Source organism: Nomascus leucogenys, chromosome 12 (genome assembly GCF_006542625.1).
Source record: "Nomascus leucogenys isolate Asia chromosome 12, Asia_NLE_v1, whole genome shotgun sequence".
In the NCBI taxonomy this organism is placed as follows: Eukaryota; Metazoa; Chordata; class Mammalia; order Primates; family Hylobatidae; genus Nomascus; species Nomascus leucogenys.
The window spans coordinates 59,003,280-59,018,995 of NC_044392.1; the positions used below are offsets into that span (position 1 = coordinate 59,003,280).

General features: G+C 42.5%; 1 protein-coding gene across 1 annotated transcript in view; it reads right to left on the reverse strand.

Annotated features, from left to right (window-relative positions):
* Window positions 1-15,716, reverse strand: part of PTGFRN (prostaglandin F2 receptor inhibitor) — an 80,415-nt gene that overhangs the window by 18,316 nt on the left and 46,383 nt on the right. The window contains exons 5-6 of the mRNA XM_003268041.3: window positions 10,522-10,947; window positions 4,846-5,265 (exon numbers count right to left, since the gene is read on the reverse strand). Of these exons, the coding sequence (XP_003268089.2) occupies window positions 4,846-5,265; window positions 10,522-10,947 (846 nt within the window). The remainder of the gene's footprint in view (window positions 1-4,845; window positions 5,266-10,521; window positions 10,948-15,716) is intronic.

Sequence of the window (15,716 nt, forward strand, 5' to 3'; positions counted from 1 at the left end):
GCCCTGGCTCCCTCAGGCCTTATACCCTGGACTTGCTCTGCCTGGAGCGGTGAGGTGGGGCAGGATTAGGCCAAACTGCCTGGAGTTGGCTGTGTGTGTTGACTGGGGACACTTATGCCATAGGCGGCCATCTGTCAGTGAGTACAGGTTAGCAGCAACCATGGTGATCAAGGGCGGGCAGCGGGGGTCACATTTTTCTCAGATTAGAAATTTCATGGTAATACACAGAACTACACTGAGGGGCTTTTCTAGTGCTCAGGCCCCTTCTAAGAGAACATAAAATGACAAAACATTAAGAAATTCTCATGGATTTATCTCATGGATTATCTATTTAATTTGAAGCAGCAAAGAAGACTTACTTAATTCGAACAAATTTCACTTTTTCTTTATGTTTCCAAAGAAAACCCAAATACCTCCTAGGTCACGTTACAGTTCTCACTTCCCCTACTGGACGTGGGAATCAACGGAGCATTTGTGCTGCAGCTCACAAGGCAGACAAGGACTGGGGAAAAGGCCTGCATTGTGGTGAGCTATTCACAGGAGTGGATTTCCTCCTAACGAAATCAGCAGCTCACTGTTAATATGGGTCATTATCCCAGGCTTAGAAATATTTTCATTATGGTCAATTTCTGTGGTAATTCTGTTTTTGTGAGGGGATTTGTCTGGTTAACTTCACAGATGACAGGGTATGGTACAGAAGAGTTTAAATGAACAACCAGAGTCACTAGGGGTCCCCCAATTCCTAGTCTGCAGAGAGTATAGGAACTACTTCACTTTTAAATACAAACATTGACATAAACCATGTTCCAACCTTGGCCTCTAAAAAAAGCTGTTAGTGGCAGTTTTTTTAATGAAAGCAAAAGTTACAGACCATCTGCATGTCCATCAATAAGGTAATGGCTAAGCAAATTCAAGTACGTAAAGTCATTAAAAGTGGTATTAATGTTTACCTAGAATTGGTTACAATATGGAAAGTGCTGATCTTATAACACTAAAGGGAGAAAAGCAGGTCTTAAAATTGTATGTACAGCTTGATCTCAAAGTCATGAAGAAAACATACAAGAAAAACATTCTAGGAAGATGAACAACACAAATTAACAGTCTCTGGTAGGATGATGGATAAGTCTCTTTGCCTTCTTTCTACGTTACTATATTTTCAAATTTTCTATATATTACGAAGAAAAAAATTTATTATTCTTCTTTTAAAAGGCCAAAGTCTACACTATCATATTTAAATACCATTTTCCTGTTGACATTTTGAATCAGTAAAACCCAGTACTCAATAGGGTCCCTTGGTTTTCAATATCAAAAAGCAGGTGCCCTGAAATCAGGGGACAGGAAGGTGAACACTGGAAGAACCCCTTTGTTGTGTGTCTTAAGGTATGTCACTGATTTTTAGGAAGCAAAGGCTATTCAGTTTCAAATCAATGTTTGCTGGTGGCTATTCAGGGCTATAGTATTGTTCTGGGTGCTGAATTTGATGGCAGCTTCCCCTAATTAAAATGTGAACTGGCCATGACAACTCTGTGGATTTAATAAAATAAAACCTTAGGCAATCTATTCAACCTGGAAGCTACAGTGGTTTTATCTGTTATGCTGAGATTTAAAGAATTGAGGAATAGATTCAACATCCATTCCTCACCCAGAAATAGATACAAAATACTCTGTGTCTCCCCTTTTCCACATAGGAGTTTAAAAGAAAGATCAAATAACAAATGTGAAACAAGATGGAACAGATTCCTACAGACAGCAAAACAAATACACAAATAAAGGACAAAAACCACATAATAATCTCAACAGACAGAGAAAAAGCATCTGACCACATTCAACACCTTTCCATGACAAAAATACTCAACAAACTAGGAATGAAAAAAAAAACTAAGAATGGAAGGAAACACACTAGGAGTGGAAGGAAACTTCCTCAATCTGATAAAGGGCATCTATGAAAATCCCACAGTGAACATGATACTTAAAGGTGAATGAGACTGAACACTTTCTTTCCCCCTATGATCCGAAACAAGACAAGAATGTCCACTTGTGCTACTTCTATTCAACATTGTATTGGAGGTTCTGGCTGGGCAATTACTCGAGAAAAAGAAATAGAAGATATTCAGCTTGGAAGGGAGAAGTAAAACTAGTTCTATTCACAGATGACATAATCTTGTATTTTAAAAATTGTAACGAGTCCCCAAAATTTAGAATTAATTAGAATTAATAAACAAGTTCAGCAAGGTCACAAGATACAAGATCAATATACAAAAGCCAGTTGTACTTCTATGAAACTGCAATGAATAAACAAGCCAAAAAGTAAGTTCAGAAAGCAATTCTATTTACAATAGCATCAAAAATAATAAAATACTTAGGATAAATTTAACAAAAGAAACGAGATCTGTATACTGAAAACTACGAAACACCATGGAAAAAATGTAAATACCTAAACAAATGGAAAGATGGCCAATGTTTATGAACTGAAAAACAATATTGTTAAATGGCAATGCTTTCCAAATTGATCTACAGAGTTAACACAATCCCCATCAAAGTCCCAGATGCCTGGACTGTAGAAATTAACAGGCGGATCCTAAAAGTCACATGGAAGTGCAAGGTATCCAAAATAGCCAAAACAATCTTGAAAAAGAACAAAATTGGAAGTCTCCAAATTCTTGATTTCAAAACTAACTACAAAGCTACAGTAATCAAACCATGTGATACTGGTATAAGAACAGAAATCTAGGCCACTGAAATAGAATTGACAGTCTGGAAATAAACCTTACATTTATGATTAAGTTATTTTTGACAGGGGTGCCAAAACAAGTCAATGGAGAAATAATACACTTTTCAATAAATGGGGCTAGGACAACTGGCTATCTCCATGCAAAATAATAAAGTTGGATCCCTTCTTCTTAACCACATACAAAAATTAACATGAATCATAGCCTAAAATGTAAGAGCTAAAACTATAAAACTCTTGGAAGAAAACATAGGTGTAAATCCTCACAGCCTTAGATTAGGCAGTGATTTCTTAGACATAGCAAAAACACAAGCAACGAAAGGAAAAAAAAAAAACCAGACAAACTGGACTTCATAAAAATTTAAAAATTTGACGTTTTGAGAGACATCATTAAGAAAGTGAAAGACAATACACAGAATGGGAGAAGATACTTTCAAATAATAATGTTTATGGCAGCACTATTCATAATAGCCAAAAAGTAAAAATAGTCTAAATGTCCATCAACAGATGAACAGATAAACAAATGTGGCATATCCATACAATGAAATATTATTCAGCCATAAAAAGGAATGAAGTACTGATACCTGCTACAACATGAATGGACCTTGAAAACATTACGCTAAGTGAAAAAAAGCAAGTCACAAAAGTCCACATATAATATGATTCAATTCATATGAAACACCCAGAAGAGGCAAATCTACAGAGACAGAAAGTAAATTAGTGGTTGCCAGGGGCAAGGGCATGGGGGCATGGGAATGATTACTAATGAGAGTGGAGTTTCTTCTTGAGGTGATTAAAATGTTCTGGAATTAGATAGTAGTGATGGTTGCACAACTCTGTGAATATACTAGAAACCATTAAATTGTACACTCTATATAGTGAATTTTATAGTATGTGAGTTATATCTCAATAAAGCTGCTATTAAAAACAAACAGATACACAATAAAGGAGGCCTACGCTTTCTCCAAATCTAAGGGCTTAAATCAATATTTACCCTTTAATTTAAAGGTCAAGAGATGTCAGAAGATTATTTCACTATATACCATAAAAGGCTGTAATAATAGAAAATAATATTAATAGAAAACAAACGTTATTAGAGTCTAGCTTACCTTTAATATAAATGCTAATCATTTAATTCAACAAATATCTTACATTCATTATACTGATTCAATTGATACCTGAATTTTTACAGATGAGTATTAATTTATACATTCACAAATTTCTAACTAAAACCCAGGAACCCAGGGCAGAGTTAGTGAAAACATTTAGTATTAAACTCATAAATGATAATCCTTTGCATTGATATTCTAAATAAGATTGGGGTTTAAATACCTTTAAATCATCTTCCTATTGAAACACACACATACACAGACAGAGGATGTTAAAAATCTTCCACTTTTGGCAAGTCATTTAACACCTTGGGAGGCTCAATTCCCTCCTCTCTTTCTTTATACTCCACCATGTTCCCTAAAGTATCTGAAGTAGCTGAGCTTCAGCTCATTTTCTTAAAATGAAAGCAGAAATGAAAACATACATTCATCAAAAACTTGTACATGAATGTCCACAGCAGCATTATTTATAACAGTCAAGAACTGGAAACACCCAAATGTCCATCAACTGATGAATGGATAAACACAATGTGGCATATCCATACAATGGAATCTTATTCAGTCATAAAAATGAACAAAGCACTGATACATGCTACGATATGGATGACCCTTGAAAACATTTTGCTCCAAAAAAGAAGCCAGATACAAAGGCCACATATTATATTCCATTTATGTGAAATGTCCATAATAGGCAAAATGTATAGAGACAGAAAGTAGATCATGGTTGCTGCAGAATGGGAGGTGGGGAATGGAGTGTGAATGGAGGGTATTGGCTAAGGGGTCCAGGTTTCTTTTGGGGTCATGAAAATGTTCTAAAACTGGTTGTGGTGATGATCACACAACTTTGTGAATATATGAAAAGCCACTGAATTACACACTTTAAACAGGTACATTGTATGGCATACGAATTGCATCTTAACAAAGCTGTTTTAAAAAATGAGGGTATCCAATCAAAATCCTAGGGTCTCTTCTAGCTCCATCTATGATTCAACAGGGCTGACTGCTCACCTGAGGTTTGGAAGTCTATCTCAATAGGATTGGAGAGACCGGTTGCTGCTTCTCGCCAAAGGCTGCCCCTGACAGGAGACCAGGCTGTCACCATGCAGCGGTACAGCCCTGCGTCTGAGACCTGAGTCTGGTACATTCGATAGCGGAACTCATCCTCCTGCACTTTTTCTAAAACAACGCCATCCACCCGTGATGCATCCGTCCAATTCTCCAGCTTCACCACAGAATCCTGGTCCAGAGAGATGATGTACTTCGTTTCATTGGGACTGGAGAGGTCGCCGACAGGCTTCTCAGCCGTGATGAGAACCGAGTAGCGTGGCGACTTAATATTCTTGGAAGATACTTTGCAAGTCATCTCAAATGTATTTCCTGCAGCAAAGAAAGGCTTTGGCTGCCTCGCCTTCACCACAAGCACGGAATCTGGAATGAAGGACCAGAAGGATGTGATTTCCAACAAGATCAGTTAAAATAAAAATGCAACTAAAAGCAAAATAACCAAGAAATATAAATTTATTTGCAAATTGCCACACAAAAGCACCTATGAAAATCTGGAAACTCAGAAAGAAAATCATGTGTATTTATAAGCGGGCTAAAACCATCCCATTGGAAGTAATAGTCTGAAATGAATCAATGGGTGTCAGGAGAGAGGAAATTATGGTGAGAACTGGTTTTAAGGATTTTTAAGTCCTTAAGAAGTTTCACCAGGAAGAATTTGGGAACCCGCTATTGGTGCTCCAAAAGATGCAAGGCAGAGGGCACTCCTAACAAGGTGGGAAAGACATGGTTGAACACAACACCATGACCTTCAAGCCAGGCTCCTGGCCATACCATTTGCTTCTCCTCCCCAGGGGTCTGCTAAATACAGGGAAAGTGCCCCTAGCTAAGCCAGCCTGCAGGGAGAAATACAGCAAGGGAGAAATGAATTCTCCCTGTTTAATCATCTGATAGTGACATTACAGAACAGATATATTGCTAAAATGACTGTAGCGTATGTATTTGCAGATCTAATAATTTCCACTTGGTTTATACTTTAATTTCAGAAATGCTGTTTAAACATTTTGAGAGGTGTCTATGGCTACGCTAACTTTAGGTTTAAGTGGATTACTCCTTGCGTCTCTGTCAAAACAACAATGCCTACGCATGTACACATTAGAATTCATCTATTATAGTAGCACAACGTCAGGCACTTCGAAGGTGCTTAAATATTTGTTGAGTGGATGAATAAGTGAATTAGATACATTCTTTTTATCCTTTAATAAGATGATTAATCCTATAATCCATCCAGTTACAAGATGAGATTTTTACGTTAGATTTTTTGGAACACTTGTTCCACCAAACCGATTAGCAGAACATATATATTATGAACTCTCTCCAGAACCACTGACTGCTGAGCTTCTACTGAGCCACCACATTCTTTCTTGATTTTCCTGTGAGTTCGGTCATTCATTCATCAATTTAAACATGTATTTGTTGACAGCCTTCCATACTGCAGGTACTGGAAACGTAACAGTGAACAAATAAATACAAAAATCCCTCCCTTTATATGCTAGTGAAGGAAGACAAATGAAATCAACAAGTAAAATATATGGTATGGTTATATAGTGATAAATGTTTAAGAGATAATAAGCAGCCAAGGAAGAGAAAAAGCATGGATTTGTATTTGGAAGGAAGGTGTGTGTGCCACAACTGTAAATAGAGTGATCAGGGACATCCTCACTGAGGAGGCAACATTTTAAAAAGAACCTGAGCTGGGAGTAGTGGCTCACGCCTGTAATCTCACTGATTAGAGAGGCTGAGGCGAGAGGATTGCATGAGGCCAGGAGTTTGGGATCAACCTGGACAATGCAGCAAGACCCCATGCCTCTAAAAATAAAATTAAATAATTAGCCAGGCACAGAGCATGTGCCTATAGTCCCAGCTACTTGGGAGGCTTGAGTCCAGGAGTTTGAGGCGACAATGAGTTATGATGGTGCCACTGCACTCCAGCCTGGGTGAGAGAGCCTGGGTGAGAGAGCAAGACTGTGATTCTAAAAAAATAAAATTAAAATTAAAAATTAAATAAAATAAATAGAAAGGACCTGAAGGAGGTGAGGGAGCAAGTCCTATCCATCTTGGGAAGCGCATTCTAGGCTGATGGAACAGCAGGCAGAAAGCTACAAGGCAGGAGCACACTTGGTGTATCTGAGGAGCCTGGAAGGGCAGAGTGGCTGTATGGAGTGGGTGCTGGGGAGGGTGCTAGGTGAGGCCAGAAGATAACGGGACCAGTTGGTACAGAACATCTAAGACCACTTAGAGGACTCTGGGTTTTGCTCCGAGTGAGATGGGGAGGCTTTGAAGGTTTAGAGTGGAGGAGTTTCAGGACCTGACTTATGTTTAACAGGATTGTTCCAGCTGCCGTGTGCTAGGGCAGAGCAAGGAGATGATCTGGGAGGCCAGGGATGTAATCCAGGCAAGGGTGGTGCCATACATGGCAGAGTGTGAAAAGTAGCCAGATTCTAAGTCAATTTTAAGAACAAGGAGTCAAGGATGAAGGTTTTGGGCTTAGCCACTAGAACAATGGTGCTGAAGAAGGCTGGGAGAAGAGAGCTGGCAGATGTGATGGGAAGCGTCCTTTTGAACAGAAGTTTGAGATGCCTGTTAGTCAAGTAGTGTCAAGGAGGCAATATAATATTGAGTCTGGAGTTCTGGAAAGAGGTCCGGGGTAAACACGTAAATCTCGAGTCACTGGTGTCTAGATGGTATTTAAATTCATGAGATTACAGACATCATCAAGAAGGTGAGGTTAAATAGAAAAGAAGTCCAAGTCCAAGGACTATATCCAAAGACTATGTCCTGAGGTAGTCTAATGTTCCAGGGTCCAAAAAATGAACAGAAGCCAGCAAAGGAGGCTGAGAAATAGCTAATAAAGTTGGAAGAAAGCCCTGAGAAGGCAGTGTCCCACAAGCCAAGGGAAAAACCAAAGCATTCCCAGGAGGAGGGAATCACCTGTATTAAATTCTGCTAAGTCAAATAAAATAACTGATGATAGGAGTTTCCAATATGATGATTACTGGCCATCTTACCACAAGCAGCTGAGGGGAAAGCCTGATTCGAGTAGGTACCAGAGAGAATGGAAGGAGAAAAACCAGACACACTGAGTATACATACATAAAATATTGTTATTATAAAAGGAAAAAGTAATAAGTAGACAAATGGGTGTGGGAAACAGAAAGATGGATGAAGAAGCAAGATCAAGATTAGCATAAAAAAAAAGGGTGGGGGGGCCTGGCATGGTGGCTCATGCCTGTAATCCTAGCAGTTTGGGCAGCCAAGGCAGGAGGATCGTTTGAGGTCAGGAGTTCAAGACCAGCCTGGACAACACAGTGAGACCCTGTCTCCACCAAAAAAAAAAATAGCCAGGCATGATGATAGAGGCCTATAGTGCCTCTAGTTCCAACTACTCGGGAGGCTGAGGTGGGAGGATAACTTTAACCTACCTAGGAGGCTGAAGCTACATTAAGCCATGAACATGCCACTGCATGTCAGCCTGGTTAACAGAGCAAGACCCCGTCTCAAAAAAAAAAAAAAAAAATTAGCTGTATGTGGTGGTGAGCACCCATAGTCCCAACCGCTTGGGAGGCTAAGGTGGGAGGATCACTGGAGCCCAGGAGGTCAAGGCTGCAGTGAGCTACCATCACACCACTGCACTCCAGCCTGGGCAACAGAGTGAGACCCTGTCTCTAAAAACAAAACAAAACTAAAACAACAAAAAATACCACAACCCTCACTCCCCACCCCCTCTAAAAAAACCCAAGGAAACCTGGATCTAACAGCACATTGATAGACCAATGGGAAAGGTCCAGAAGGGAGAGAATTACCAAAGACATAACAGAGAGCAGCCATGGTCTAAGTAGTGAGAGGGGCTGGCCTCTGCCAGGACATACGCCGCGTGACCTGGTCTCAACCCTGGGGCAGCGTGAATGAGAATTCTCCTGATTATTTCTACTTTTAGGAGAATAGGAAGCAGGGCCAACAGCTGAGAGAGAAGCTGTGGGAGGAGGTTTGCAGAGACAGAAGGTGGTATGCAGTAATCACTTAGGAGAGTGGGGAAATAAACAGATTAAGGAAATGCAGAATAATTCCCAGGCAGTGCCGAGAGCCCACTTGTCACAAGTGACCACTACTTTAAAGGGAGACCAGTCAACATGTTTGAATGTTTCTCTCCAACCACATTAGCTCTGTGTGCACAGGTAGGGAAGCTGCAGAAAGCTGCCTTTGAACTGGATTGTAGTTTGGCCACAGTCTAATGCAAACCAAGAGGGGAAGGGAGCTAGGGGTGTATGCAAGGGAGTGATTAAAACTGACTGGGAATTTAGGCTAGGTAACAGTAGGTGACCACATAACTTACCCCTACCTCCCAGCCTTAGCTCTGAGAATGAAAGAAGGTGCTATCATAACGTACACCAGTCCAGGTGTACACTGGACTACAAATGGGCACCCTAGTGAGAGAGACGTGAAGACACAATGGGAGTGAAGGACGATGTCTGGTGGTAGGATTAACAGATTGTTGGCCCCAGTAGGGTTGGGGGATTGTTGCTGGAGTACTAGACGGAGCGGTATAGAAAGACAGGAGATATGTTTAGAGAACAGGATGCTTGAAATTGAGACTGTGGCGGGGTTTCAGTTATCAGAAGGGAGACGGTCTAATGTAACATATAAGCATGTGAGTGTAGGACCAAAATAGGATAGAGGACATGACGACTACAGAGAGGAGGACAAGCAACTGAGAATGACAGGATTAACTGTATTAGAGTTCGCCACCTTGGCTGCACATGAAAATCACTGTGGGAGCATTTAAAAATTCCAGTGCCCAGAATGCGTATATTTCAGACCAACTAAAATAGAATTTCTGGTGGGACCCGCCCGATCTCGTCTGATCTTGGAAGCTAAGCAGGGTCAGGCCTGGTTAGTATCTGGATGGGAGAATTTCTGGTGGGACAAAGCATCAGCATTTTTTTTAAGTTCCTAGGGTGCTTCCAATTGTGACCCAGTGCTCTACACAGATACTGAAGTTAGCAAGATGGGAGCAGTGTCAGACAGAATGGCCATGAAACAAACACTAACATCTTCAAAGAATGAACAGAGGACCTAGGAGGCAACAGGCAATAGCAATGAGAAGAGGTGGTATGGTGTGATGATGACACGAGATTCGAAGCTAGATATTTTTAGGAGTGAGCGAAAACGGCCTGGAAGCTGCAGGGAGGATCAAGGAGGGCACCTGCCCCACTTCTAGGCCCAGTTATGAGAAGTGTGGGAAGAAAATGGGCACCACTTAGGTGGGCTCTGGGGGAAACTGTCCTCAGAGAGGTAACCGTTTCTCCAGGGGAAAGAGTGTCCTCAGAGTCATCACGTTTAACACAAGAAAGAGAAACGGAACATTCAGAGCTAAAGTTCAGGAAACAAGAGACTTGGCTGATTGACAGTGAGTTGGAGAGGGACCTCTCTGGGGCTTGGGGACACAGGAGGGGTGACAGTGAGTCCAAAGAGCACGTGCAACGGGTTGCATGGCGATCAATGTCCAGGACACACATTCCTAGTGTAAGGGATAACCTGCAGAGGGTGACTGTGCATCAACACACAGCGGCACGACTCAAGCAAAGACAAAACAAAAATGAATAACAAGAAAAAAGTTCCTACCTTCTAATGCCCAAAATATGTTAACAGGCTTGGAGAAGACATCCTTGCTTTTCACCCAGCTGTTGTTCCGCTGTTTGGTCCAGGCAGACACAACACAGTAATAATTGCCTCTGTCTTCCTCCGTAGTCCTTTGGATCCGGAAATTGAACGTGTCTGTATGTTCCTTAGAAAAAATAAAGTCTCCATCCTGGGCCCGCTGCTTGCTCCTCTCTCCATATTTTAGCGTCCAGTCCCCGTCCATAACTGCAAGCAGCTCGCTGGTCACCACATTGTCGCTGCGCCGATTCATCCTGTAGTACCATGAAACCGTGAATCGGACATTCACCTCCCCACTCTTCGTGTCCACCACCCGGCATGCCAGCTCTGTGGGGTCATCCGCAAACCCGGGGACCTTGGAAGCATTCAGGTACACCTGGTACTCTGGTTCTAAACAAGAGAGACAGAAAGGCCAGGATAGGAAAATAATTAGAGTAACATGGCAAGAATTAGCAAAAGGAATGAGACAAGGACCGCTCTTGTTTTAACAATTAAATGCTTCTCCTGCTGGAGTAGAGAGACAGAAATCAGTCATTGCATTGGATAGGATCCTAGAAGAGTGTTTTTGCAAAACTTGTAAAACACTGCCTCTCGCACCTCCCACCCCAAGAAAACCTCCCAAGGACAGAAGCCCAATGTCCTCGGCCAGAGTCTTGATCTTTCCATGGCACTGGGGTCTGCTGTCAGTTTCCCCAAGAGGTTAAGGTCTTCTGAGAAGAATCTCTTAAGAAGCTCAGTGTTCACCCCCTACCAAGATTGCTCTGGAATGCCAAGCAAGCCCACAGACCTCCAACACCCCCACTGGAACAGTATTGGAAAACCCCACCCAACAGTGAATTCCAGAACTCGAGGCCCATCAGTGGCACAGTGGCTCAGTTTCCTGTCATCCTTGGCCATGCCCTAAATGCAAGGCCCTCAGGTGATCATTCCCCCTACATATTTCTGTCCTCACTTTACCGTTCCTCTTTTTCTGCAGAATCTGTGTTCAGTGGTCAATAAGCACTCCCATCCTCAAACTCTCCCACAGACATTCTCGCTACTGCCACATGTAACTCACCTGTGTCACTGTGAATCTGGCCCTAGTGAGCACCCCATGTCCCTGCAGAGAAGGGTGGGAGGGAAGCTAGCATTCTCCTAGCATCCCCTTGCCTCTGCCACAGTCCTGTTTTCACTGGGAGAAAAACCCCTCCTTCCTCTGGGGTTCACTGCAGCAATTTAATCCATTTCTGCACCTCCATGGTTCTGTCCTCCTCAGCCCCAAGGCTTCCTCCATACCTGCCAAGGAGTTGATGTTGGAATCCTCTTGTGGCTTCCTCTCCTTTACCCCAGCTCCTCTACACCTGATTACTCGAGGTTCTCCAGTCTCCACAGTGTCACGCCACTGTGATGATGTGAGATGCACTACAAACTTCCACTTATTCTTCAATGTCACCTGGTCCTGGATCCCCAGAAGGGATACACTCCGTGCTCCCATAAGCCATCTATGCACTTTTGTATGCCAGCTAGCCCACTCCACAATGACTCTTTGCTTACAGTCTCATCCTCAAGCTCCAAATACACTGTCTTTTATGCAGTAGGCACTCAGTAAATGTTTACTGCCTTAATGTTCAGGCTTTTAGAAAAGGCTACATTTTTCTTCTTCTTCTTTTTTTTTTTGGACAGTCTTACTGTGTCTCCCAAGTGGAGTGCAGTGGTGAGATCTCAGTTCACTGAAACTGCCTCCCAGGTTCAAGCGTTTCTCATGCCTCAGTCAACCAAATAGCTGGGAATTCAGGAACACACCACCACACCCAGCTCATTTTTGCATTTTTTTGGTAGAGACAGGGTTTTGCCATGTTGGACAGGCTGGTCTCAAACTCCTGACCTCAAGTGATCTGCCCACCTCAGCCTCCCAAAGTGCTGGGATTACAGGAACAAGCCGCCGTGCCCAGCCTATAAAGGGCTACGTTTTTCTTCCATAGCACTTTGCCTTCTGGGAGAAAAATACTACTACCTAAACAGAACTTTCCATTTATCAACACTATCTTTATCTGCATCACCTTGATCAAAGTTTAGTTTTATTTAACATTGTTTTCATTTATGACATACAGATCACAAACTGCTGAGGTCAAGGAACTTTTCTTGTGATTTACACTTCTAATGGAATTTATAACATTATGATTTCTCCAAGAATGATTCAGTGGGCCAGGAAATGGAAGAACTCAAAATCCTAATTCCTCAAATGTCATCTTCACAAGTATTTAATTGCTTGTGCCCATCCATGGGAGTACATCGTACTGTGATGTGGACACCATAGAGAAATCCACAGGCTGTGGGACTGCCAGGGCTAGAGAGGAATCCACTGGCCATCCTGACTGCTCATTTTACAGGCTCATGTGCTGTCACACTGCTAGGGGATGTCCTGAACCTGGGCATGGTGCTAATACACCACACACCACACATCACCCTAGCAAAAAGTGACTGAAGGACACACAGCACCCAACTGTGTTTACACCATCATATGCAAAAGATAAGGAATGCTCAAATTACTCCACATCTAAACTTTCATGTCGAATTCAGGATGCAGCAATGTGGGTGCAGAGCAGGACAACTAAGTCCATCTCATGTGGAAAGGGCAGATTTGCACCAGCTGTGCATAGAGCAAGACTGCCCCAGAAACTGAGCATCAACTATCTGTAGGCAGCAGCCAGCAGTAGCTGTTACATGGAGCCTCAAGTCCATTTCAAGCACAACACATAAGACCCTTCCTGCGTGGCATGAGACTGTGTGGGGACTGAAGAACCAGAACCCTGAACAGTGAACTGTGAGGCAGCAGAGAACAGTGGTGAGGAGCTGAGGTCTGGTGCCAGACTGTGTTCAAATCCTGATTCTGCCATTTACTTGCTATTGACCTTGGGTAGATGACTCAGATCTCTGATGCCTCACCCATACATATGGGGATGACAGTAACTAGCGAATAATGTTATTGTGAGGGTTAAGGGTTAAAATATACTGTACTTAAAATGCCTAGACTGGAGTCTGGTGTGTGTGTGTATGCAGGTACACACATATTCATATACACATACACGTGTATATATTTGTGATTACTATTCACAGTTCCCATTTCTGAGGGGAGAGCTTTAAATAAGTTAGTGACTTGGCCACACAGTTCAAAAGTGGCAGATGGGAATGGAGCCCTGTCTTCTACCACCTTTCAAGTGCATCCTTAGCTCACAGATGAACCAAACCTACTGTCTTCTAAACTTCGTATTTTCTAAGTTCCACTGACTGACATATGATTTTTAGGAACGCTGAGTGCAGTGCTGCCATGACACTAAGTTACTGCCACAGGGAATCTGACCCAGAAGACAGCTCCCTGCAGGCCCTCGCCTCAGCCTGACTGACCAGTGTGATCCAAAACACCATGAAGTTGCCTGTGGGGACTCCTCTTCTGTCTCCTCACAGGTGACAGACCCTTTGATCCTTAATAGTTTACTTCCACCCCCGTGCAGATTCTTTCAGAGTGGCACCTTTTCAAAGGCTGTCAAAATTATGATGAAAGACGGTAGATGTTCATTGCAGCATTATTCACAAGGGCCAAGATATGGAATCAACCCGTGTCCATCAACAGATGAATGTATTAAAACAATGTGCTATATATACACAATAGACTACTATTCAGCCTTAAAAAAAAAAAAGAACAAAATCCTGCCATTTGCAACAACATGGATGAACCTGGAGGACAGTGTTAAGTGAAACAAGCCAGGCACAGAAAGACAAATACCACATAATGTCACTCGTATGTGGGAGCTCAAAAAGCTGAGCTCATAGAAACAGAGAGTAGAGTGGTGATTACCAGAGGCTGGGGGATGGAGAGGGGAGAATGCTAGGCAAAGGACCAAAATTTCAGTTAGACTGGAGGAGTAAGTTCCAGAAATCTATTGTACAACATTGTGACTATAGTTAATAACCATGTATTGTATACTTGGAAACTGCTAAGAGAACAGATCTTCAACATTCTCAGCACAAAAAATCATAAGTATGTGAGGTAATGGATATGTTAATTAGCTTGATTTAGCCATTCAACAATGTATACATATTTCAAAACACCATGTGGTACACCATAAACATATATAACTTTAAACTGTCAATTAAAAAAAACATGTTCGAGTGACTTGACTCACCTATTAGTGGTCAGATCACAGAACACACAGAAAAGGTGGTCAAAACTATCACCTGGGCAGCTCTCTCTCTCCTCCCACTCCCTGGCCTGCTCACACCCCAAAGCTCACTCCCCCAGACATGAAAACCCAGCTCTTCCTTAGCCTCCAGACCCAAACACTGGCCTGAGCTGAGGTCTGGGCATTCTGAATGGGCATCCATGGCATCTCTACTGCAGCACACTCACAACCGAATTCACCTCACTCCACATCTGCCTCTGCAAACACACAAACACACACATACACACACACACACAAACAGCCAGCAAGTGAGAGAGAGAGAAAGAGAGAGAGAGAGAGAGCTAAAACCTTGCTCCAAACACAGCCAGCCCCACCTCCAAACTTTTCAACAACCATTCCTGCTACATTCATTCTCAAGGTCACTCAGTGTCAAAGGTGTGCCATCTTCAACGCTCTCCCTTCCTTCCCTTCCACCTCTCCACTCTGAGGGTTCCTAAGTCTCGCACATTCTACCTCCTCAGTGTCTCTTCCATTTCTTTGTTCCCAGGCCTGATGCAGAGTAGACACTTTATGAATATTTGCAAGTAGAAGTGAAAACCTCATGAAGAACACCTTCACCCTGGCCCTCACTCCCTCTAGCCAAGACTATAATAACGACCTCCCAATGCCACCTGACATAACTGACATGACTGCTTGGGCATCTGCTCCATAAAACTCCCATGGCTTCTTCCTTCACCTACTGAGTTAAAAAAATGCTCCCCAGCCTGGCATTCAAGGACCTCCACTGAGTGCATCCAGCCGCAGCACCCACTGCCTTCTCAACTCCACTCAGACGGCACCTCTCACCATTCCCTAGCTACTCCTATGCTTCCAGTTTCTCTGCCCTCCTTCCTGCTGTTCTGTCTGCCTCAGCACCTGGGCCACCTGCTCGGTAAGTAGTTTAAATAATGACTGAAGAGATTCTTTCATTCTACTCCATTCTCCATCCTGAAATGAAAA